This window comes from Anastrepha obliqua, chromosome 2, assembly GCF_027943255.1.
Source record: "Anastrepha obliqua isolate idAnaObli1 chromosome 2, idAnaObli1_1.0, whole genome shotgun sequence".
Lineage (NCBI taxonomy): Eukaryota > Metazoa > Arthropoda > Insecta > Diptera > Tephritidae > Anastrepha > Anastrepha obliqua.
Window position 1 is genome coordinate 6,163,068 of NC_072893.1, and position 27,554 is coordinate 6,190,621.

At 37.4% G+C, this 27,554-nt stretch overlaps 1 protein-coding gene across 1 annotated transcript in view; it reads left to right on the forward strand.

The window, feature by feature from the left end:
- LOC129237297 (nose resistant to fluoxetine protein 6-like) overlaps nucleotides 1-27,554 on the forward strand; it is a 48,314-nt gene that overhangs the window by 2,063 nt on the left and 18,697 nt on the right. The window contains exon 2 of the mRNA XM_054871958.1: nucleotides 24,729-24,940. Within this exon, the coding sequence (XP_054727933.1) occupies nucleotides 24,729-24,940 (212 nt within the window). The remainder of the gene's footprint in view (nucleotides 1-24,728; nucleotides 24,941-27,554) is intronic.

Here is a 27,554-nt window from a genome sequence, read left to right on the forward strand (position 1 = left end):
CCTACGCAAAACAAGGTGGTCCTACGGTAAGAACTACAAAGGAAAAACTGTGTTGGCTTTGACACCGAAGGAAACCCGCAAAATCCACTATTCATTGCACCAAATTCCTCCGTTCCAACAGGAAAAATTAAAGAAATGGCAAATATTGTAGCCAGAAAATCTACCTTTCGAAGGGCTATTCAAAAAGCGCCACATTTGAAGCAGAAGAAATTCCTTTGCATAAAATTCGCAAAGAACGACGCCTCGATTTTGGAAGGAACTACTTGACTTCGAGCTCTGTTACAAATAACGATGCTGGTGAATGGAAAAAAGGTAGTATTTAGTGAAGAAAAGAAGTTCAATCTGGATGAGCCGAATGGACATAATTACTATTTCCATGACTTAAGAAAGGAGGAAAGGTACTTGAGTCAACATCATGGCCGTGCAGGTGGTGCTATGCTATGGGAGCAACATCGTACTATGGCGCGTTCGAATTGAAAATTGTAGACTACAAAGTGACGGGAAACAGTTATAAAGCTCGGTTGGACATATCTTTTCCCGAGATTCGTGAAATATGTGGACTTATTAATTTGGACCTTTTAACAGGATTATACACCTGTACACACTACAAGTGTGGTCAAAACTTGGATTGTGTCCCAAAACGTTGAAATTTTAGTATGGCCACCGTATTCCCCAGATCTGAACATTATTGAAAATCTCTGAGAATGGCTTGCTCGCAATGTGAGAATGAGAATGGGTAACAATTCGAAGATAAAAATGCTTTAATTCGAATCATTTAAACGGCCTGGTCTGAAATTTCATTAGACTATCTACAGAATTTGTACAAATCTCGTATTTACGAAGTAATTTATAAACAAGGTGGCAGCTCAAACTATTAAGCTTTAAATAAAAAATGTAAAAAATACAAAATGTCCTGTATTTACATTTTTTCTTATTTGGTTAGGGTCTCCATTCAAGTGAACCAATGCATCAAGCACAATATAACAAATGCTGGAGTTTAACTGTTGCGAAATACCGTTAGATGGAATAATATTTTGATGCATGTTTATTTTCAAACAAAGTTCAGTCTTCAGTTCAGTAGATCAAATACGGTTGCTTTAACAAGCATTTTCTTCCATAAAACGTATAATATTGCTTCTAATCAAGTGAACCGCACTGTATATATGCACGTATGTATGTATGCATTTGTATGTAAAGGGGTTTTTCAATAAGGGCGGGTAGATGTTGAGATGGAATAAAATGGCGTTTGGTGTGTGGCAGGTAGCGCCGTCCTGCTGGAACGACATGTCGTCTAGGTCCATATGGTTCAATATGGGCCATAAGAAATTGGAAGGGCCAAGACGTCTACCGAAAAATGGGCGCAATGCGCGCAACGTTTGCGTTAATGAACACTCATTTTGATAACAAAGTTTTATCATTTGAACGTGCTGTTCAATCATGTAACTTGCCATGATGATTTGGCATAAACAACTGAATAATAAACAAATGATTTGACAGATGTCACCAAAACAAAATGGCTGCCACAGGGCGCCAAAATCGACCCGCGCCAATTGAAACCCCTTTATATAAGTTCTTTATACCTATGCTTCTCTTCCACTTCTTGACCAATAACACGCACCCAAAATAATAATCAAGTGATTTTACGGCGTTTAAAGTTATTACTTGAAGTTAGTAAGCTTTTAAAGAGTGTGTGTGTGTGTGTGTATGTAAGCGCCGAATACGTCTGTCTATTTTTGTGAACAAATATTTGAAGAGAGTCTTATGCACATTAAAATTGTTTACTTACAAAAAGTACATAAATTGAAAAAATCTTTGCTTTCAACGAGGGAAATAAGGGAAGTAGTTACACAAATAAAAACAGGCAACTACGAGTTTTTTTATAGGAAATTAACAAGCATCCTCTGGCCTGATGTCTACTTATAAATACCTACATATACACATATGTATGTTCAATAAAATAGGCCCGCTGCCTTTGTCTATCGGTTCCCTTGGGCCGCTCGCAAAAATGTAAAGCTATTATTGAAATTTCTTTTTTTTTTACAAATGGCATCACTATATTGTTCTGAATTTAAAATACCCGTTATAGCATAAACAGAGGACGGCGTTGAACGGGATTACCGGCGCAGTTAATTCTGATTAAAATAGTAGTGTGACAGACGGTTGTTACGCGGAAAATTATTTAAAATGAAGAAGTCAATATATTTTTTTTCAAAATTGGCATATAGTTTATTTATACATTAAAATAATATACAATTTTTTGTTTTATTTTAATCATTTAAAATGGCGGATGTACACTCAATTCTTCCAGGAAGGTCGGAAGCATCGGCGTCAGTGACCTGAATACAAAAATCCAAATTTTTTTTTGTTTTTTTAATGTCAAAATTTCTATATAAATTAAACAAAAATGAAAAAAAAACTTTTCGGAATAAAATGCTTCAAAAAAAAAAAAGAGTTTTGGGGTGAATTTTCCTACTATTTTTGCTTCGAAAAAATTATTTTTTCGAAAAATTTACGAAAGCTTTAAATTCACATAGAAAGTAAAATCATAAAAAAGATTTGAGCAAAATTTCAGGGAGATCAGTCAATAATTTTTCGAGTTATCGAGTACGCCAATTCGAAAAATATAGTTTTGAGAAAAACGCGTCTGAAGTTTGAATACAACGTAACTATACCTCTCCCAGCGCTCGATCGCAAAGAATAGAGTCGTCAAGGTTGATGATCTTAATATAAAAAATACTTATGTAAATTTACGTTCTAAAATTTTTTTGACATATTCTTAAAGGAAAATACTGCAGAACTATCATAGGTATGTTAACAGGTCATAATCTATTGGCTGCACATGCGTACAAGATAGGGATTGCTAACACGGACAAATGCAGGCAATGCAGAGAGGATGTTGAGGAAACTTTAGAAGACCTTCTGTGCGTCTGTCCGGCATTATTAAAAACGCGTTTAAAATGCCTGGAAGCCCCATTGTTTTTTTCGAAATTTCGAAACTGATTTTGCTGCATGACAACGCCAGGCCACACGTTGCTAAATCGTTCCAGAAATATTTAGAGCGACTGAATTCGAAAATCTAGCCCCTCCCGCCGTATTCCCCAGACATTGCACCTTCGAATTACCATCTGTTCCGATCAATGTAGTCAGCCTTTATTGCAGAACGGTTCACTTCCTACGAGAGATCGCAAGCTGGCTCAATGAATGGATCAAGTAAAAAAAGAGCTCGAATTTTTTGTCAGAGGACTCCGTATGCTGCTTGAAAGATGGAGTAAAGTTATGGCTTCTAATGGCATATACTTCACGTAATATCATGCATTATTTAATTATTTAAATAATTTGTAACTTTGGCTAAGAGAGGACGGAAACTTATTCCCATACCCAATATTAAGTATAGGATGTTTTTTAGCTATATGAGAGCTATCAATAGCGGTATCTATGGCTTGACAGTTGAGAATGGCAAACAGTGTTGACATTTCTGTTCAGTCAAGTTGGGCAAGTCACCATGAATCATTTAGTAACAGAACAGCATTCTGAATTGTGTAAATTTACTTTGAAAAAAAAAAATAATAAATCAGTATACAGAGCGAAGTGTTGAAGAGACCGCCGAAATGTTGATTTGTCGCCGTTCTCAACTTGTTGGCCTTTGTCCCTCAACTAAGTGGAAAATTTTACGTAATGGTCTTGACTTACGTGCCTATAAAATACAGCTCGTGCAAGAATTGAACCAAATGACTAACGTTTGTGTCACATTTTTGCTGATTAGGCTGATTTAGGTTTATTATTTAGATTTATTGGAAAAAGTAGTCAAAAATTAGACTGATCGAATCATGAAACTCGTAGCCACAGTGGATATATGAAATTATCTATCAAATAAAAAATAAAAAAAAATTCTTGACAAAAATATTTCTGTTTTGTGTTAGCTTTTTCAGTTTTCAAACTCTTAAAATGCACCTTTTACAATAATTATTTTACTTTTAAATAACTAAATAAAAATAGTTAGCAGTTGAGAACTGCATACTTTAAAGTGAGTTAAATACTACTCTTAAAGAGGACCGTTGATCTTCCAACGACAAAGCGATGAAGGTGACTGTAGGTATGCATTAAGAAGAGCAAAATAAATAATATTTTACGAGCAGTAAAATGCATCTAGGAAGACTATTTCTGTCATTAACTACAATACTTTAGGCTGCAAATTTATCAAACGGGTCTTACATGCAACATACATATGTATATGTATATGTAGGTATGTATGCTTGCATGCGCAAATACACAGATTGATCGCATTAAAAGTCATAGAAGTTTTAATGCTGTAATTAAATACGTACGTACATATGTATGTATGTAGATTTATCTGAGCGTGGCATCAACATTTAAAGAAATGGCTCATTTGAAGCAGAGCGTAACAACGTGTCACGTTAACTTATAGTGTACTTGTAGTTACTTAGATCCAACCACAATATACAAATACAAGCACACATACATTCATACATAAATACTTGTATAAATATATAAATATAACTGCATATGAATTAACATAACCTCAGCTATTGTCTGCAAGTATTTACTTGTCATACGGATTTGCTAAGTTACGTTTCACCTTTGAAGGTCGACTCAAACATTACAAATAGCTCCGTATATTAATTTTCATCTTGATCTAATTATTTCTGCCTACATACTAAACCTAAATTTATCGGTCAATTACACTAATAAATAGGCTTGTCCATAGGTATGTATGTGTATATTATTCACGTTTTTGACAACTAGAGCGCAATGAAACGCACATACATACGTATGTATGTATGTACGAGTATGCTTTAAAAGTCATTGTACGCAATGGCAGTGGCATTTCACAGAGAGGAAAGATGTGCCAAATTATTAAGGCAACAATGGTTTATAACTAACTTATTGCATATGTAGAAACTTAGCCATTTAATGATGGGCCAATCAAGAAGTACTATTTTTATTTATTTATTTTCATAATCTACAATACAAATTACCTTACGGCTTACAACTGAAATATTAGCATTCAAAATAAATACAATATATTTTTTTGTCCTTGTTCACTCCTCTCGGGCGGGAGCATAGGGCCTCGACAAGACTCTTCCATCGAACACGGTTCTGTGCAGTTGTTTTTGACCATGAGATGTCGGCATCTGCTAGTTCGGGCAACATCGACCTTCTCTAAGTGTTTTTTGGTCGACCGCGACCTCTGCTACCTTGTGATGCCATCTGGTGGTTTTCTCAACGTGTGACCTATCCATCGCCACTTTCTGCATTTGATATGCCTAAGGATGGGTTCCTCATTCGTTAATCTCCACAGTGCGCCATTATTGATGGTGTTTGGCCAGAATATTCTGATGATGATGCGGAGGTTTTTATTGACAAAAGACTGTGGAGCCTCTGTGAGATGGTGTTAAAAACCAGCCATGTTTCGCTTCCGTACAATAGTATGGACTTCACGCATGAGCGGAATAATCGTAGTTTAGTGCGCCTGGAGATTTGCAAACTCCTCCATGTGCTCGCCCGAATGCCGTCCTTGCTTTGTTTAGCCTGCAGTTGATATCTTCAGCTGCTCCACCATCTGCCGTGATAATGCAGCCGAGGTAGCAGAAGCTTTGAACGAATTCCACCGGGCATGCGTCAACCAATATCTGTCTTGCGTTATTGTGGCTAATTCTCATGACCCTGGTCTTGGTTATGTTGACCTCCAGTCCGACAGTGCGTGTCAGCGCGACTAGTTTGTCCTCCTTCGCTTGCATGTCAGAGAGTTTGTGAGAGAGGAGGCAGATGTCATCGGCGAAGTCCAGATCCTCAAAATATCTGGTGAAACTCCATATGATGCCTTTTTTATGCAGGGTCAATTGGCTAATGACGATGGCGAAGAGAAGGGGTGACAGTGGACAACCTTGCCTTACGCCTACGTTGGTAGTGAATAGATCGCTGATATCGCCTTTGTGAAGCACTGCCAATTCGGAGTTCTCGTAGAGGGATTTGATGAGGCGAATTATCTTGACGGGAACTTCTTTTCTACTCAGTGCCAGCCATATTGCGTCTCGTTTGATAGTGTCGAACGCCTTCTTAAAGTCTACGAACAGCATGTAGAGTGGGAAGCGGCACTAAACTGATTTTTCTACTATAATCCGAAGTGTGTTGGCTTGGTCAACACAGCTTCGGTGAGGGCGAAAACCAGATTGCTCGTCTTTTAAGGAGCGTTCGATATATTTGAGCCTGATGCTTGCGGGGCGCAATCATTAGTTCAGGCTGTATGCCATCTGCGGCAGCAGCTTTGTTGAGTTTCAGCTTCTTAATTGCATCCTTAATCTCCGCTAGGCTGAGGCAGGATGTTGTTATTTTATTGCTGGTTGTTGTGCTGCAAATTATACAATATTAAACTACTAAGTTTAAATTATTTACAAAATTAGATCTACCATAGATAAAGCGAAATCAAGCAGACTAGAATTTGATAGAGAATTGTAATCTCTAAGTGAGTGGGCAATAGGTGCATTACACGCAAATTTAGTCTTAAAGTTTTCTTCATAAAAAGGGTAAAAATTGCGAAGACTTCTTTGTGGAACATTAAAGCTAATTCGCTCAAGTAGATCTGCACAGTCGATGATGCCATTAACAACACTGGAAATAAACGAAAGTGAAAGAACTGTCCTTCTCTTTCCTAGAGACTCTAAATCAATTAGCTTTAGCCAAGAATTATAGGATGGAGCGGGAGGCTTAAATCATAGGAAACATTTAGGGACAGACTAGCAAGTACAGCACTCAGACACAATTAAGTCCATTGACTGCACTCGGATTCCCTTTTTAATTTTGAGTAGAGTGCACTGTCTGAGATGCCTACCTTTTCCATGTGCTTTGCCCATAGAAATTAGCCCGCCATCAGTCCAAACAGCTTCCTACAGTATCTTCTGCTTAATGACAGGATGAATTGCGACAGTCGTTCGCACATGATAGGTAACATCAGTTTTGTCCATCTGTAGCCTCTCTCAGCCTGCCAAGCTCACTTGTGGGTTAGAGTAACCCTTTTGCTAAGCGTGGCTTTGATGGCTGCAGAAATAAGTGGCAGAACGAGCTCCGGGCCGAGGAAGTTGGCCTCAGAGCTCATTTTGACCAAAGAGTCAGAGATCTCGTTACCCGCGATACCCACGTGTTCCGGGACCCATGTTAGCATCAGGATAGTATGTCTACCGACACTATTCAGCTTGGACTTAGAGCACTCGACTACCCTTGAAGTGGTGGGGACTGTCTAAGGCCATGAGTGCAGCTTGGCTGTTGCTGCAGACACATATAGATCTGCCTCCCCATCTGTTTTTCACAACAAAGTTCATCGCTTTTAAACAGCATACACCTCCGCTTGAAACACAGATCCGTGCGTTACAACAGCGAAGTGCACTTTTTTCCTGCTGGATTTCACGTAGACCCCAGAGCCGGAGCCGTGCTCAGTACTGGAACCATCCATGAAAATGCGAAAACAGTGTTTGCCGGGCTCATTTTCTGAGCAGCACCACACTGTATCTCACTGCATCTTATTAAAAATGGCGTTGGGTGTGTTAAAATGTACTGACGCATGGAAAATGTTAAAATGTTAAACGAAAACATTTTTTAATATTCAACAGATGCGACGTGATGCACCATCCATGAAGATTGTTCAAGTCGAGTTGAAGCTTCTGAGTATTCACTGAGTCCTTAATAGATGAGATAATTTTTAAATCATTCGCGAATAGCATGAAATTCGAAAAGTAAAAATATTCGAACAAATAAAAACTATTTACAATTAAAATTGTTATTGGTAAAATTTTGGACTACGGGTGATACTAGTATATGAAAAATATATGAATTGCTGAAAACTATATTTGACAATGACATCTCTCGTATGTAACAATACGCTACTCTGCAGCTCAGATGAAATTGCTGAAATATTATTCAATATTGGTTTTGTAAAAACTTGTACCTGTAAATATACACGAATGTATGAATGCAAGTGCAATATTTACATCGCAATACATATTCATGCATTTCCTGTTCTAATGTTAATGACGTACGTACATACACATGTGTGCAAGCACTTGTATTGGGTATTCACCATTCAGAACTGCGCTGAAGTGCCTCTCACATGGAAGCGGTGCGTTAAGTCCTCCTCACTGTTGTTGTTTCAAGCGCTTGTTTTTATGCATTGAAAGGCTGTAATTCAAGTAACGTTCACGTTAAAATGAAGTGTACAAATACGATTCATTAATATTTACTATGGCTGTGGTCAGTTTTCAAAGAAATGCCTTGCATCGGTCTGCATGTTTATAGGCAGTGAAAAGCAAGTGCGCACATTCATACGCACACCTGGGCATTCATAGAAACGTTTGCATACATTTACATATATACAAGTACTTTGCCATGTATTTCAATGATACTATACACACATACATATGAATATTTGCTAATGATCTTGGGATTGATGGGCAATTTCTGAACTTTTTTACAGCTTTGGTAGTCAATAGAATTCGGTTACGTATTAGAGAATTAAGTTGAAGTCAATGAAATGGAAAAGATTTGTTTACATTTTTTTAATCTTTTTTGGAAAAATAAATTATTGTTTTTCTGAGAAAACTATTTGGAATGAATTTTTATAGATTCTTTTGAAATTTCTTTTTCAAAAAAAAAAAAGTCGTATACGTATACGTATATTTATAATAATATTTTCTAAATTGTTAGTTTAAAGTTTGCATTGCATAAAAACAATTTGATTTTGAATTTTGTAATTTCCAACATTTTGGTCAAGTTCTTAGTCAATGAATGTACGGCCGAATGGCGTATTGATTAACTAAAAACTGTCTTACATCAAGCTTTGGGATTTAAAGCTTGCAGACTCTAAAACAGCAATAAATGCTACACGGCTAAAATATGTAATTAAATAACCCTCAGATTTCCATTTCTAGAAAACTAAACGTCTTTGATGCGTGCTCATGTTTTATGGTGCACAGGTTTTGGTGTAGAAAATAATGAGCCAGTAGAGCGACTTTTGAGCCTCCTTATAAAAAAACTGATCTTTTTGGCTGCAAACTCGTCGAATTCCATGATCCAAAAAATGGTAAGATTTATGGCAAACTTTGAATATGGAGCCTCTAAATGTCTTAGCTTCTGCTTTCCTCATGGTATATATTCCGCAGTTTATAGAAAAACTAAATATCAAAGAATTCTCGGTATTTTTAAACTCAGCGAAAAAATCTACATCTCTCGATTTTTATCCTGGTCTATTATTTACAAACATCAACTACTTCAGTGACGACTTGCCTGCTTCTGCTACAAGTTTGAACTTTCGTGCAAGGAGACTAATCTAAATGTAAGACCTTTTAAAAAGGTAACACGCCCTTTGAAATATACACGGACGGATCTAAATTGGATACCAGAGTAGGATCAGGATAATATTGTTAAGAGCTTTTTATCACTGAATCCTTTAAGCTATCGGATCTCAGTAGTGTTTTTCAAGCGGAAATAAATGCTATTCATAAAGCCTTAGGATGGTTAGAGATAAACAGAATATCATCAAAAGATATCTGTATTCTATCAGACAGCCAAGCTGCCCTACGGGCTCTGGATGCATTCCAAATAACATATATTGGCGCCAATCTCTTAATGAGATGGTTAAACAGTATCGTGTTGTCTTATGCTGGGTTCCAGAGGGTACCTGTACGCCAAACATAAATAATCTTATAGGGGTACTTCTCGTAACTTGTAAGCTTTTTGTTATCGACGCTCTAATCAATTCTATAAATTAAAGATGGATTAGTGCCAATACCAGTGAAATTGCTAGGCAAACATGTCCAAGCCTAAATTTACGTCTATCCAAGCATATTACAAAATGGATTAGACTTCAAATTAAAACATTACTAGGGGTCCTCACTGGGCCGTGCGTTTTACATGCACGATTTCTGTCGTAGCTGTGAGAATGAGGAGGAGTTGGAAACAATTCAACACCTTTTTTGCACATGCCCGGCTCTAGCCAGAAGCATGAACCGATATTTAAGGTCCTACTACTTAATAGATAATCTATACAAATTAGGTGTCAACAACCTTTTACGCTTTGTTAAAGCTCAGGATGGTTGAATCTGGAAGGGGAAATGTAGCCCAGCCCCTGCGGCTAACAACGGATCCATTTCGTGGTCTAAATTTCATTGTTATTCCTATGTGCGATGCGGCTGCCAAGCCTACCTACCTACCTAAATTCTACCGCTTGTCCAGTTTGTAACTTAGATGTCCCAGAAAATATTCAGCACGTCATTTGTACCTGTCTATACAAATTTTCGTTGTGAAAATTTTGGTGAAAAGACTTTGGATCTCTTAAATATAAACATGATTTTGAACGGAAGTGACTATAAAGTTCTGTATAAATTCTTATCTAGCTGCTTCAAAGATAGGGAGCTTATTCTTAATTAATTCTCGTAATCTGCTTGTTATTTGTTGTGTACTGATTAATTTATATTTTCATTTTAGAATTGGGTTTTGGATAAGCAATGTTGAAGAAAAAAATCTTTTATTTGTTATACCCTGGACTGATAACTTATGCTATAGTCGTACGTTCTTTGTTCGTGAAACAACAATAACTTCTAACTAGATGATATAGTCTAAGCAACAAAAAGTCATACAGATAAAACCTAAATTAGTAAATAAATAAATAACTAACTAAAAATGAAGGAAAGGGTTCTTTGCCCATTTCCCCCTTCATTCATTTTGCTACACTTACCTACACATACTGAGAAATTTGAAAAACAAATCCGAGAGATTTCTTCCCCATATGTTACAAGGTTTCGGAATTTCCATAAGTTGATAATTTTGTTTGCTGGGTAAAAGCGCCAATGTAAACATTTCAAAGTGCAATGCCGCACCTCAATAGAAATATACAAATTAGAGTGTCGCAAAAACTTATTTATTTACAAAATTCAACTGGGAAAACAAATTTAGTAGTAACTTGTTTTGAATTAATCGAAATGGACTTGGCGTTGTGGTATTTATCGGTTAGTTAATTAAAATTCGAAGACTGACTTCTTCTGAATTTATGTGAAAACTTTTCCTTTTGGGCTTTTGAATTAAGTATGCACCCTTGTCATGTTAAGAAAAATATCGCTCGATGTCTTCCAAGTCTAAATAGGCAGAAAGCAATTTAGAAACCTGTCTCATTTACGACCCAACCGCCGAGATGTTTAATAATGTTGGTGAGGCTTATGGTTACAAACCCTGCACGGAAAAATACTAAGTTACTGTGAACCAAAATAGCACCAGTTCACTTTCTAGCTCAATTAGTTCGCGTGCTAACCTCTTTTCATATTAGTTAGTGGTACTATTAACACGTTGATGCCCTACTAAATTTCAACTGTCCGGGTATGCAACGGAAAAATTCTAGTTAAAATATCTGATCTTACTAGTCAAAAAAAGGTGGTCCAAAATGTTTCTAGACCAGTTAAAATATAAAAAAATATCAATTTCATTCCATTTAACATCCTACAATATGCTATTTCATACCAAAATTGTCTGCCGAAGAAGATTTTGTTTTAATTAAATAAAATTTTTTTCAGGTACGGTAATTGGTTTAAAATTCGAAAATTGTTCCAAACTTACACTATACAGTCTGTGTAGCCTGGCATCTTCTCGACATGCTTCGAACCAGCTTTTCTGCGTAGCTTGTCGACAAAGACATTTTGCGAACTCGGCGCATGAGTTGCTTTAAATCGTGGATTGGCCTTCCGGCAAGATGCGTTTTTATAATTCCCCACACATTTTCAATGGGTTTGGCGTCTGGAAACTGGGAAGGCCAGTCCATTACTGTGACTTGTTTTGTTGTTTCTCAATGTGGTTTTCTGACAGCAGTGGTTTTGATGATGTGGGATGGTAGAATATGTTCGCCTCCTTCAGTCGTGGTTCGATGGTGTTGATATTCACATCTATTCTCTTTTTAGCAAGAAGAGTCCGCAAAGAAGGGTCCCGCTTAAAAAGTTGGACGATCACTTTATCCTGTTTTTTGTCGTCACTCGCTTCAAGCTGCGCTCGGAAAAGTCATCAACATTTTTGTACACCTTATACCGCTGATTCCACATCACAACAAGCTTTTTTGATTTTTTAATCACTTTTGTAGCCGCGGTGTAAGATAATTTGGGCCCTTTCAAATGCGTGCTTAAAAATACCGCCTCAAAACGCTTCGTGTACTTCTTATTCATTTTTGTTTGGTTGCGTTCATGAGAAAGTTTTGAATGCCCTGAGTTAGCACTGGCATCGTAGTCCTTGAGTGGAACTATTTTGCAGCAAAAAGCAGAGCAAAATATATCTTGAAGTTCCAAGAAAAAAACTGATTCTGTTCTTCTGGCACAGACTTTAAGAAAATCCTAAAAGAATTCGAACAAATTCTTTAAAAAACCTTGTAAAGAAATAAATTCAAGGTATTTAGGAACATACGATGGTCGTTTGAAAAGTCCGCGAAAGGTACGAGAAATGGTACTACTGGCTCGTATTGAGGTTATGTTAAGTTGGTATCATCTCTTGGAAGAATACACTCCAAGTTCCAGCTTGAGCCGTCTATTTCTTTGTGTTTGGCATTCGTTTGAATCGAAGAAGTCGAGTGATTTTTCTTTTGCGTCACAACAACGCACCAGTACAGGCCTCAGCAGTTGTGGCTGAAGAAATGGCTGGCAGGAAAAAGATTTTATTTGAACGAAGAGGTGATTACAGAAACGAATGTATATTTGGCAGGCTTGGCAAATCCGATTATTCGCAAGGGATCAACAAACTAGAACAGCGTTGGATGAAGTGTATAAGCCTAAATGAGACTATGTCGAAAAATTAAAAAAAAGTTTACCCCAATCAATTCAGTAGTTTTAATTTTTGCACGGACTGTTCAATTTACCCTCGTCAATAAAATTAATGCTAATTAAATTTGGGACTCGTATTTTATGTAGCCGGTTGCTACGAGAATTTTTGTGCGATGGCCTTTTTTGGTAAAACCACTTTTTAGTCAATTGAAGTGGTTTTCCTAATTGCATTTGTGGTTCATCGGCCCTGGTAAAGTTTATTATAGGTTTTGAAATAAAATATATTAATTAAAATACAAATTCACATTTATCTTGGTATTATGTAACAGTTCATTACCCACATAGGTAGGTAGAAGCGGCAGTCGGTCTCTAAACCAGCTCACTTAGATCGTTGCCGATCGATTGCGAATCAACAGTGGCGGTTTACCTGCTACTCTTCGTTAAACTATTTTGTTTTAAGAGCAAACCCATTGATCTCGCTGCCATTTATATCCCTAGGGTCATCAGTATCAATCAAGAAGGACGATCTAAAGTCTTCTCCTCATTCTTGCAGCTTCTGCAATAGTCGAAATGAGGTACGTGCAATCTTTGAGCATTTCGACCTATGAGACAGTGGCCTATGGTTAAAGCAACAACTTACAGAAACATTTTTCCTTGACCTATTAAGTAGCGCCCTTGAGCGACTAGCGTCCCATTTTGGCCAAATTCTTTTTGTAGCGGAACATGCCAAACTACATATCAACCCATCTCGTGTTGGCTGAAGTGACAATGCTACTTGTACCACGCAGTTTGTAGGTTGAGAGGGGTATATCTACAATCTCCATACGAAGAGAGGGGCGAGTGGTAGTGCCCGCTTTCGCTAACTTGTCTGCCTTTCAATTCCATGGTATGTCACTATCAGTGTTAGGCATTTTGCACTACCACTAAATTGCACTAATTTTTAAGTGGTAGTTAAAATAGGAGTTTCATTATCACTAAATCAGTTTTTCGGTATTTTAACTATCCACTTAATGCATTAATTATTTAGGGCACTAAGCCCAACCCTGGGCACTATGCCCTGGCCCCATATCAATGATGAACCAAACCATGAAACCATGACAACCACACCAAGAGATTTAATCGTCGCCTGGCTATCAGAATCAATATAGATTTCTCGATAGGTAGTCATATTTTTGCCTAACTTCATTTGCTCAGCTACCTCATTAATAGCTACAATTTTAGCATGAAATACGCTATAGAGAACAAAAAAAAAACGACATAGAAAATTTTATTTTTTCCATTACCAGTTGTAGAACCTACTTCGACAGCCAAGCAATAATTACGGCCTTGGGCTCGTTGTTTGTGCATTCGAAATTAGCTGGGGAATGCCTGACTTCTCTCTCGATTGCATCGGAATACTTCGACATAAGGTTCATTTGGGTTCCCGGTCACAGCGGCATAGAGGAAAACTGCTGGGCCGATGAGCTGGCTAGACAAGGGACCCTGGAGACGACTTCATCGCAACACGAGAGGATTGGAGTTCCCTTGAGAACCTGTGGACTGCTACTGAAAAGATGTTCCTCATGTGAGCGAGCGCTCTGCTAGTGTGTAAACGAGGGGGCGCTTGAGAGAACTTTTAAGACTAACAAAGCCGCAGCTATCGATTTTGGTATGCATCCTTACTGGAAATTGTCCGTTTGTTGTCCATGCGGTGAAGCTTGGGATTGTTTCAAGAACTTTCTGCCGAAGCTCTTTGGAGGACGAGGTGGTATCATCTCAACACCTTCTTCTCAGCTGCCCTGCTCTTGTCGGGCAAAGGTTTAGATATCTGGCCGCTCGCTTTTTCGCTACGCCGGCGGATACTGCAGGTTTAAATATTAAACATTTGGTGAAATTCATCAGTAGCCTGAAGCGGTTAACACAAACGTAATGTATGATTTTTTCTATTAAATACCAGTACCTCAACTAGAATATTTACATACTAGTTTGGCTTTTCCCTGCAGGGGGGCTCTGTGAGAGATGCTACGCTTTAGAATGCATGCCGATGAAGTTGCTTTTCACCTGGGCACCGTAATGCACCTACAATAATATATGAATGGTTTTAGTAAGCAGGAAAATGAAATAAGGAAATTAAATATTGATTATTCAAATTAAAAACAAAATTGCAACTCATTTTTTTACATGAGTTGTTTTAATTGCTTCACTCATCTTTCATCGAGTAGTCCGTGAATACATTTAAATAATATGACTTGAATGTGTTTGACTTCATGTCTCAAGAACGATTAGTGTTGATGGCGATCTTTGAAGGTAGATCACTCAATGAACATGATTTAGGGAAATAACCAGGCTATTTTTACTATAAGCTCATGGGACAGCAAGGTTATGTATACCATGAAAATTTGCATTCGCGAGATACTTTGTCTTAAATATTAATTTAAAAAATTACAAAATTGCTTCCAAAGTCGAAGCCTTTCCAATTCAAAGTTGGTATATTTGATAGTCCGTTGTCTCCGAGCGGCAGATGGTTTCTTGGTTTCTTATGAGGAGTCTTTTCATGGCAGAAATACACTTAGAGGTTTGCCATTTTCTGCCGAGGACCAACCGCTATTTGAAAAAACTTTTTCCATCAATTGCTATTTCGTGCACTTCCGAATCGTAGTCACGCACCAATCCATGCGGCTACGACGGTCGCGAATTAAGTTTCTATAAAAAATGGATTTAGCTGGAATGGAATGGTATATTTTGCCTTTCCTTTCTCGTCACAAGATCTAAAGCTGCTGGAAGAGGGTAATCGAAATGAAGTGGTAATTGTGACGAATACAATAAAATCCTCCAATACATATGAATCTCGAAATTACCGGCTTAATGACAAAGAAACAAATGCTAGATTACGTAAAAAAATGTCGTAATTTCGTCACTTGACGCATTTCAATAACGCAAAAGTTTCCACTATGGGATATTTCTCTCACTTTACTCATTAATATTAAAAAAAGGTTATAAAACATGTTTGCATTCAAAACACTTTTGTTTTTTTTGTACAGAAGCGACTTTCTCAAGTTGCGCAAGTTGACAAATGTAAATTCTATTGCATGACATTGTGTACTATATTCGCTTTATTTTACGCGTCTTTTAAAACGAGGAGGTTAGCAATTCGTTTGACAGATCTTTTTCTCTGATAATTTTGCGTCCATTTGCCACACTTTGAAAATTGTTGGCCTTGTGGTTTAGACTAGAGTTGGACAAAAGGGGATTTTTTAAGTGGACTGCCGTGACATGCTTTCCCACGCGTGAACGGGAATGGGTTTGAGAGAAAATCATGTTACTTCTGTCCGCGCGAGGTATTAACATTTTTGCAGGCGTAAATGAGCGCGAGCTAAATATTGTTTAATTCTTGATGATGACATTGCTTCTATCTCGAAAAGGAGAAACAACTATGCAACTTTTGACGAATTTGAAAATAAAAGAGATGTATCTGTAGACCTGTTTGTCGCTGCCATTAACGTATAATATAGATATTTGGATAAATTAAATAAGAGTTGTGATGACGTCTAAAAATTGTGTGAGAAAGTTACAGACTTGCCACTTCTGAGAATAATTTCTAGCTAAATTTTAGCTCTAAACATACCAGCTAGCTCTGTAACAAGTAGAAAGACGCCAGAATTGCTTAATGAAAACCTGGATGAAATATTAGATTGAGGAAAAAGAAATCCATTACTTTCTCGCTAGATGGCTGTAGTGATCGATATCTCAAAAATTGTCGATGAAACAATTAAAATTTAAGCTCTTTGCCAAGGTGATATTTCACACTAAAAAAATTATTTTGCTATTTTTTGTTTGTTCCACTCAGTTTTGAGTTACAGGGTGTTAACAATGGAAGTCAACGAAGAGAAAATTCGGTATATTTTACAGTTTTTCTTTGATAAAAGCGAAAATTCAAGTCAGGTGCAATGCCACTGACATTGTGAATGGTGTTTATGGTGCCGATACTGTAACTGCTAATTACGTATTGTACAATTTTGGTTATGCCGATTCCGTTCAGGTATTTTTAATGTTAAAGAAAATGTCGATAATGTAAAAAAATTCGATAAAATCACAGAAATGTGTAATCGAAGTAGACCGGCATGTTAGTAGTCGTAACATCGCCCCGGAGCTAAAGATCGAGTTTTTATATTTATTTTTCCCCAAGCTACAACCTTTGCTGGTTGTTTTGGCTGAAATCCTTATCCAACTCATTCGGCAGCCAATTCCAAGGGGTTTCCAATAACAGGTGTTATTGGTGAATGGATTGCGCTATCGAGAGATGATTAACAATTTTTTACGGCATTGATCTGGACAACGTTTATTTTCAACAAGACGGCGTCACGTGCCACACAAGCAACGAAACCATTGATCTTTTACGGGAATAGTTCCCGGACTGTGTTATCTCTCGAAGAGGTGATCACAATTGGCCACCGAGATCTTGTGATTTAACACCTTGTGACTTTTTTCTTTGGGGCCACGTGAAAGAGAAGGTCTACGCCAACACCCAACAGCCCAGGGTCGATTCAAGACCTCAAAAATGGAATTCGTGAGGCTATCGAGGGCATAGGACAGCCACTTTGCTATTCGGTTATGGAAAATTTCATGAAAAGGATATTGTTCTCGTGGTCGCGGTGGTCATTTGCCTGATGTTATTTCCCACTATTAACGGCATACCTTCCTCTTTATAATGAAATAAACATCCGATCATTTATATTAATATCAAAATAACACCTCTGTTTAGAAAACCTTAGATATCTCACTATTCGATTGAAATGAAATGCTGTTAAAGCAACTGTTTTTGGAAGGTATATTTTTTTAATATTTGGTTAGATGCCCCCGCGTGCCCATAAGTAATTCATGCCTATATTTTAATAAATTATTATTTTTTAATACAAACAGGCGTCAACTTGCGGCAAAAACGAGTGTTACACTCACATCATCTACGACCCATAGCCTTTCCAGCGGTGTAAAAAGTTGTTAAAATTAGGGCAGTCGTTTTTGAGTGAGGCTCTTTCGAAGAAGTTTCCTATGTTTTTAAATATAAATAGTGCATTTCATGCGAGCTAAAGTCGGTTCTTAGTAATTTTTTTCTGCAATTAATTGAGGTCAGCATAGAACTTAAATATCACTCAAATACCAATGATCAATTTTTTTTATTTTGCATGTCTATTGTTTACCGAACCTATGCTAATTTTTTTGAGTCGGTTCTATTATTTCTGAAACAAGTGTTTGATTGCTCGAAAGAATGATGAAACTAGAAACTATGTTAATGTTAACTATTTATGAGCATAGCTGTTGGTATGCGTTGTTGTTATCAACGTGGTGATTCGCGCTTATTTTTTACGTGGCATGCATTAGGATTGAATCATTTTATAGACGCCTATGTGTGCGCATGCGCGACAGCAGTTACTCTACATAGTAATACGTCTGGTACACCATTTCGCGTGGCTGCCAGACGTGCTGAACAGCGGCGCATATCAAATGCAAATATATGTACACTCCAACACGCACATACATGCACGCGTAAATATCGATAATATATGCAGTATAAGATGCTGAAATCAAACCAAAACGTGCTAAATATATACGTTTGCATGTAATTATACACACTAACATATATAAATATCTATGCATAAACATTCTTACATACATATGTATGAATGTATTTGACACCTTTTGTACTAATGGAAAATACTATTTTAATTTTTCATTAATCGAATAATTATTTTGCTATAAACATCTATAAATTTATAATCTAAATGAAATTAAATTCATTTGCATTTAATATACATACATACATACATAAGTACTCGTATTAATAGCGTAAAATTTGCATTGTTTTCGAAGTGATATTTTAATTGCTGGTATTGCATGCATTTAGTAACGGATTTAATTAGTATATGATGACAGGTGTGATTACGATGGAACGGAGACATTTTTATTATTATAATGCAACGGAAAAGACGTCAAGCGATTGACAAATTATGAATGCAGTAGCGACTCGATTATGTGAACTGAGAACAAAAAAAATAATTACATATATTAAAGTAAGAAGGATTTTTTTTACGCTTCAGCTAAGAATCGTAGTCATCAATTTGGTTTAAAGAATTCTTTTGCACCAATTCCTGCATCTTGAGATTTTTCATGAGACCAGCTTTAGGCAAATGGGGTCGAACGATTTTCCAGTAAAATTTCAGTGTCTGAGCAATGGGATAAGTGCTGACCACCCGATTATTGATTTTATCGACATTTTCTCGAAATAGAAAATAGAGATATTTCGCTTCAACGCTTGATTATTTCAGATCTATAACATATTTTGGCTTATTAATTCTAGTCCCGCCCTACGTTCCGACTAGTAGCGATATAATATCTACTATTAATTTGCATTATTCTTAGATAGATTTTATTTTCAGTTGAGAATGTCATCATCAAGGAATAAAAAAAATCTAGGGAAAAATACATTTCAAGCTTCGCGTATTTTTAATAGGCGAAGAGAATATTTAAAGGCAATTAAGCTTAAGAGAAATCTTTGAAGAATGGTCTGTTCACACTTTGGCATTTTTCGCATTTTGAATTTTGCTGTTAATTTTTTGCGAATTTTCACTTGAGCAAGCACTCAGACATATACACGTAACTGTGCGACTACTGTACTCAATAATTATACTCAAAAAATTCCAGATTTTTGACTTTCCTTTTTATAACACTTATGTTAAATTAACCCTAATCCCATGTTGATGGGTCGTTCGTGTCCGGCGAATTCGTTGAGAAATCATGAATTTTTTATCAAATTACTGCACGGTGCATGTTTCATATCATTTGTTTATGATGAAATATTATTAAAATAAAAAATTTTGGATATGTTTAGTTAAAGCTTAGAAGATACATTATGCATTTTTTCAAATTTTCTGCTGGCGTTATACAATAAGTTTTTTCTAATAGCGGGCGCCCTTCGGCAGGCGAGTGTATTTCTACCATGAAAAAAGCTCCTCATAAAAAATATCTGCCGTTCGGAGTCGGCTCGAAACTGTAGGTCCTTCCATTTGTGGAACGACCACCACAAATAGGAGGAGGTGTTCGGCCAAACACCCAAAAAGGGTGTACGCGCCAATTATCTATAATACATACATATAGGGGTTTTTCAGTAAGAGCGCTTCAACTCTTGAACGTTTTTGAATAAAACACAAACGGTTTGACTTTTTTAACTAATGTTTTTTTTATTATCGAGTTTGAACATATACATTTAAGTATGAAATTCGATTTCTTTTGCATGACCACCGCGTGCACGTTTTACGAAGTCCAATCGTTGAACCCAATTTTCGACCACTCTTTTGCATAAATCGGCCGAAATTCCAGCAATTTCGCGTTCAATATTGGCTCTGAGCTCACAAATTGTCGCCGGCTTGTTACTGTACACCAATGACTTCACATAACCCCAAAACGGGACGGCTTGTTAAATGGAACGTAAAATGGCCGTAATGCTCTTAAAGTAGCAGCAACAGAACGATTATTTTCATAAAAAATTTGCACGATTTGCGAAAAATAAAAAATATTGCGTCGTTCGCCCTCCCTATCGGAAAAAAGTTGAAGCGCACCTATTAAAAACCCCCATATATATAATTTTTTAATTATCAAAATTTATTTTGTCGCCTTCAACATAGGCTCCATTCGAAGCAACACACACTTGCCAACTATTCCAGTTATCAAGACACCTTTTAAACGCGTTCGAAGAGATCCATTCAGCTCCTTCAGCAAATTCTCCTTAATGGTCTCTATCGACTGAGAGCCGCGTCCACGGAGTAGCAATTTAAGTTTTAGGAAATGGAAAAAGCCCCAAATATGAGCCTTGTGAGACGGTGCATTATCAGGGTGCAAGATCCATGAGTTTTCTTTCCACAAATTGGGCCGTTTCCTACGTTTCTCTCTCAAACGTCGCATAACTTCCAATTACTATTCTTTATTTACTGTAGAACCATTTGGAATGAGTTCCGAGATTCCGAGTGCACAACACCATGCTAATCAAAGAAAGCGAGTAGCATGACTTTCACTTTTGACCGACTTCGACGTAGTTTTTTGGGTTTCGGCGCATGTGGATAGCGCCATTCAGCCGCCTGCTGACTGGTTTGCATTTTAAACTCATATACCCACTTCTCTTCACCTGTTCTAATGCGCTGGATAAAAGTTGGGTCAGAATTCACTTGCTCAAGCATGTCTTCAGCCTCCTTCTTCCGATGATTTTTTTGAAAGAAATTAAACTCTCTTGGAACGCGTTGAGCAGCCAAGCGCCTCGTGCCGAATTGATGGTGTAAAACGTTGCGAATTGATTCGTGAGACACGCTAAAGTCATGAGCTACCTCCCTCAAACTTAAATGATTGTTTTCTAGCACCATTTCCTTGACTTTGTCGACATTTTCATCCGTTGAAGACGTTGATGGGCGACCATTTTCAAAGATTAGGCACATGAAAGACAAATTCCAAAGTTAAAATCGCAGAGCACACCTGCGGTTGACTGATATAATTAAATGCCAAAAACAAGCTAATTGACAAATCACGCTCAAACTCTGCGACACTGTAGAGGGCAGTTGTACCAACATTCCAGCAAAAAAATTTAGACATATGTGTAACGCGCGTTTTTTAAATGAACGAATGCTTCCTTGAGGTACACCCGCTTCGATTTTTTTAATGTTTGAGTAAGGCTGATTCTGTTTTATTATAAAATACCTATCAGAAATATTCTTATATGATTCGAGTACCGGAGTAGATGATTTGTGTTTTATCTGCACGAGTATACGTATGCCTGGAGTTCGCTGGACAGGATATAAAAAAACATTTATTGTAAAACAAAATATTGGAAAAATATCATAATAGTGGTACCATTGCTGAGAATTGCGACGACAATGCAGGCTGTTTAGTATTCACGAAAAAAATGTTATATACATCAGTATGCTCTTTTTGCAAACGAGAGTTCCGAATTGGTTGATAAAAAACATTTTTTCCAACTACACATATTTTTAATTAAAAGTTTGTCATAAGCAAGTAGTTGTACCAATCAACTGCGACTTCAGTTTTGTTGCCAATAGGATTAAATCAGTAATATCGTCTATAATCTTTAGTAATTTTAAGCAGCTTGCGATTTCCAATAGAGGACTTTGAAGTTTTTCAACTTCTCTATTTGAAGTACTAATGAAGAGCAGACACGTTAAATACTTCCCTATTAAATTGATTTCGCAACAAGTTTAGGAATTCAATGACTTCCCGTTATTGTTTGTGGGTAGATGTACATAGATTGTAGATAATACCACTAGTTTTACATCCACAATTTAGAAAATGTATCAATGCACGTAAAAATCATTTACGCTCAATAGAAAATATGACAACGCATTTTACTATATTTCACCTGCGTATGAAAGCATAAGGGGTTCGCCTGCTTCCTGCTGTTCCGGTTATCTTTGGAAACAATTTTTTGTGTCGATAAAAGATGATTTCACGTTGAGCTGCCGAATTCCTAACTCAAGCAGTGCCTATATAACATTGGCCGAGATTTTTGGAATAATGGAATACACGAATAAGTCAAAGGTGTATGAAATGATCGGGGTAGATAACTGATTGAACTGGACCTCAGTAAGGTGCTTCACACATGCGAAGCAGAATTGATATGAAATTGTTAGGTAAGGCTGATATTATTTTACTTATGAGCTATCTAACTGGTGCCAATCGAATTCGAAGCGGAATGCAGCCTTGTGGGCGTTGAGACATCTGAAAAAATTTGGTGTAAATGTGTAGCCATGGTTCGACATAGAGTGAAATACTTCAAACCCCACATAGTCCACATAATCGTAAAGCATTTGACTACTTAGAATATTTTTGTATTAATTATGAAGCCTGAAAGAATGTTGGGGAAATCTCAGTTATGGAGATGTTACTGATATACAAAGATCCTTTAAGATTTCTCAAACTTTCATCTTATATGACGGCTAAACTGCCACTGAAGTTGTTATTCTAAATAGGCGAAACGCTTACAGGTGTATAAGCTTTAATCCGCTGATTGCTCGTAGATGGCGTTAGTGAGCATATCAAGTTACCATAGAAATGCCATATTTTTTTTTTGCATGGGTTCGACACCTGTTTACATCAATCACTGCACATCATCAGTGATTTCATACAGCAACACACTTTTTTCCTTGCGTAATCATGTCTAATTTTGTGCCAAAAAAGAGCATATGCGGGAAGCTCTACTTTTTTGCTTTAATTTGAAGAAATCGGCTGCCGAATCGCATCGAATGCTTGTGGAGGCCTATGGTGACAGTGCATTATCGGAAACAACTTGCAGAGACTGGTTTCGTCGGTTCAAAGACGGCCATTTTGACTTGAGTGACAAAAGCGTGAAAATCGGCCCAGAAAAGTTGAGGACCATGAATTGCAGGCTCTTTTGGATGAGGACGATACCCAATCGCAAAAAATGCTTGCCGAGCAGTTAGGTGTCCCTCAACCAGCCATTTCCATGCGTTTACGTGCCATGGGAAAGGTCCAAAAAGTCGGAAAATGGGTACCCCATGAATTGAACGATAGACAGATGGAGCGACGCCAAAACACATGCGAAATCTTGCTGGCTAGGCGTAAAAGAAAGTCGTTCCTGCATCTTGTGGTGACTAGCGATGAAAAGTGGATATACTTTGAGAATCCTAAACGAAAAAAATCATGGGTCGATCCCGGCCAACCATCAACTTCTTCATCAAGATCTAATCGCTTTGGACGCAAGACGATGCTGTGCGTTTGGTGGGATCAGCAGGGTGTCGTTTACTATGAGCTGTTGAAACCTGGTGAAACTGTTAATTCTCATTGCTACCACCAACAACTCATCAAATTGCGCCGTGCTTTGCGTGAAAAAAGGCCTCGTTATGAACAAAGACATGAGAAGCTGATTTTCCTCCACGACAACGCCCCATCGCACACGTCAAGAATGGTCCAAAACTACTTGGAGACAATCAATTGGGAGGTGCTACCTCATCCCGCTTATTCACCAGACCTGGCCCCTTCGGACAATCATCTGTTTTCATCGATGGGTCACGCGCTCGCCGAACAGCACTTCGATTCGTACGAAGACGTCCGGAAATGGCTTGACGAGTGGTTCGCCTCGAAAGATGAAGAATTCTTTTGGCGTGGTATACACAAATTGCCCGAGAGATGGGAAAAATGTATAGCTAGCGAGGGCAAATACTTTGAATAAATTATTTTTTTGCCTTCTATAAAAAAAAGGGTTTTTTTTACTTAAAAACAGCGTCATGACTTTCTGAAAATTCGTAATCGATGATCGCGGTGGCGTGTTTGTCTCAATTTAGGCTTAAGTTGACTCAATCAGTTTTCCTTTTTATTATAAAAGAGAAAGCTTCCTTCTTAGGCCGCACAAATTGTTTGATCCAATTCTTGCTTATTTACATACATACATGCACATGTACGTTAGTACGGGAATTTAAAACCCAAGTGATTACCGAGCACTTTTTCTACTGCGTGCACTGAAGCTTTTTCTTTTCTTTGCCTTCAATTTGTCTCTTGACTCTCGTACGGAAAGAGGGAAATATGAACAGCCAGGTAGTTAAGATTGCTCTCGAAAAGTGACAATGAAACTATATTCCTTTTTGTATCATGATTAGCATTAACTGATTTAGTTACAATTTTTGTCTCGACTAATCATTCATTCTTAGGCCATGGAATAACTACTCAAATATATGACCCGATGCGGTGCATTTATCTTACTAAAAAAATCTAGCGGAAAACGCTCCGGTTTCATAGGTATTTATGCACCTAATACAGAAAAAGCGTGACCCCTTGTTTTAAGTGCCTTATTTATTTTTGGTAGGTGCCAATGCACCTTTTTTTATATTATTTTTATTGATTTATTTAAAAATGTACCTTCATTATATTTATTTTCAGTGTACGATGCAATGGCCAAATCAGCAGCTGGTATTGATAGTGGCGCATTGCACCAATTCGGACATTTCGATGAATGCCTAGATCAGCAACGATTTCATTCGAATACGATCGAAAATCAATCGACTGAATTTGTGGTGCGCTCAAAATATTGTTTGGTAGATGTGCAAATGGATGGATTTGCGATGCAAACTGCGGGCAGTCGACAAAAAGAGGTAAGCATTGCTACAGTACATACATACATTATCGTAATTATGTTTGAGTATAACTGTAATTTAAAGTATTTTTGGAAGAATGCAAAGTATGTTTGTAATTGTGTGCTAACGGTATTGATATCAAGTAGTTACGTAATTTTATTTATTATAAAAATATTTCTTATAAACAACTGCCTAAATTTAAGTACGTATGCATTTATTAGTCGCTGCATACCACAAAAGAACCGGCACTCTTATAGGTAGCCTTTGTATGCGTCGATATATAATTGACAAATGGCTAAAGTTTGGTGATCGGCTTGGTCTCATTTATGGCCAAAATGTCGAGTTTATTACCAAATTGCGCGGAGAAACCGTTGCTAGCTTAATTTTCAATGAGTTCTTCGTGCTACTCAGTTTTTTTAGTCTTTTTCTGTTTTTTGTGTTGCTCGCAAAGCTTGAAAGCATTGGGCGACGCGCTATGGCTGCGGAATACTAATGGGCCGATTTGGCTGCTCAAAGTGTATTCGATATGCTGCACAGGTCTTATTTGACGCACATTTATGATGACCCGAAGGTAAATGCTGTAAAGTTCTTGAGAGTAAGCGAATGTGCATAATTGCACATACACACGTACATACAAATGCATGTGTAAATAGGCTTCGGTTTGACGTATTTCATATCGATGGTTGATAAAGAAAAACTTAATTGGTTTCTCATTCAATTTATTCATGGACGTCTGGTAGGAAAATAGTGAAGCCAGTACAATGGGAGTGTGCCAAAGTTTAACCTAGCTATAGTACATATGATTCCCCTAAATATAAATTACTTACTGCGTTATGTAGCCAAGGCACCTTCAAATGGGCCAATAAAGGCTAAAAGGTAACCACTTGTACTACATACTAATGTAAAAGAAATTATTGCTGAAATGCAATCAAAAATTTCTTTGGAAAAGCCGGGACCACCAGGCAGACATTTATAAGATATTTTTTAATTTCCAAAACGGCAGCATTTTGTATTTCGAATTTATCTCATAAATTTATTTTCCGTATCTTAAACCCGCGCTCCTTTGCCTAAGTCAATACCAAGTCAAATCCGTGATCTCCTTGTGTTTGTGACTTGATTTTTATGTTTTTAAATAAAATCACTTTTTTAATATTTGAAATCACATTTTATTCAAACTTTTTGGTCTTCTGAGGTTTTCTAAATTATTTTGAAAACTGAGCCGTAAGCCCTGGCAGCTAGTGCTCCTTTTTTATTGTAAAATAATAATTTATTGTTATTTTCCATATATTAAATAAATAAATAAATATTTTGAAAACTGTGTAGTTTAGGTACTTTTTTCCGACCAGTTTTTCGAATTGTATTGCAGCTTTCACGTGAGGGGAATTGTTTGTGGGTGTGTGCGTATATTGTTGGTAGTTTATTGAGGGTGTCAACTAATAAAGGGTTTTCCAATATGAGGTGTTATTGACGTAAAAGATCAATGGTTACGTTGCTTGTGTGGTACGTAGTGCCGTCTTGTTGAAAATAAACGTTGTTCAGATCAATACCATCCAATTTCGGCCATAAAAAATCGTTAATCATCTCTCGATAGCGCAATCCATTCACCGTAACTGTTGCTACAGCTTCATTTTGGAAAAAGTAAGGTCCAATGACTCCGCCGGACCATAAACCGCAGCAAACAGTCACACGTTGAGGATAGAGAGGGTTTTCAACAATAACTCTTGGATTTTCTGAGCCCCAGATCGGATGGTTTGAAAAGGAACCCATAGGGTAAGGATAAATTCCAGTATTATCACAATGGACCTACGAAAGGTCTTATTGTGTCATTGCGACAGCCACCCTACCTACTTACCTACCTACAGCTCCCCCTTCTTCAAAGGCAAATTAACAAAATACACAAATTACTCGCACATAAATTTCGCCTTGTTGGAAACCTCTTCTAATACCAAATACCAGATGCTATTACCAACTCAGAAAAGCAGAAAATCATGTCCAGGGAAATGAATGTATCGACCAGATCCATGTCACGACTAATTAGAGATCAACTCCACATTAAAGCCTTCCGTCGCTCAACTGGCCATCTTTTCGACAACGCCCATGAAGAAAATTAGACTCGACAGATGATGCAGCATTTTCGGTGGCACGAAAATATTCTTTTAACATATGAGAAAATGTTCACTGTTGACGAATTTTTTAATAAGCAAAACGAAAAAATCTATGCTAAAACTTCTAAAGACACACAAAATGTTGTTCCAAGGGTTCGGCGTGGCCACCATCCAGTCTCTCTGCATTTATGCAAAAAAAGGTAAAGACCGGAGCAAAGTGTGCCAGGAGGGGCAATTAAAACTACTCCTACGGCAGCACTTGAAAGAATACTCAACCTACCACCGATTGACATTGCGTCAGAAGCAGCTAGATATGCCGCAAGACTTAACGCAACGCGTGAATTTGCCTGTAAAATATTCGGACATAGCTCAATAGGTATGAGTTATCGGACCAATACGGACTATATGACTCCGAAATACAATTGATTCCGAATACAAAATGGGAATTACAAGCAATGATAGTGCAGATTTTGCAGTGAACTAGGAGAGAGGGGAACTCTAGAGCACCTTCTATGTTCTTGGCCTGC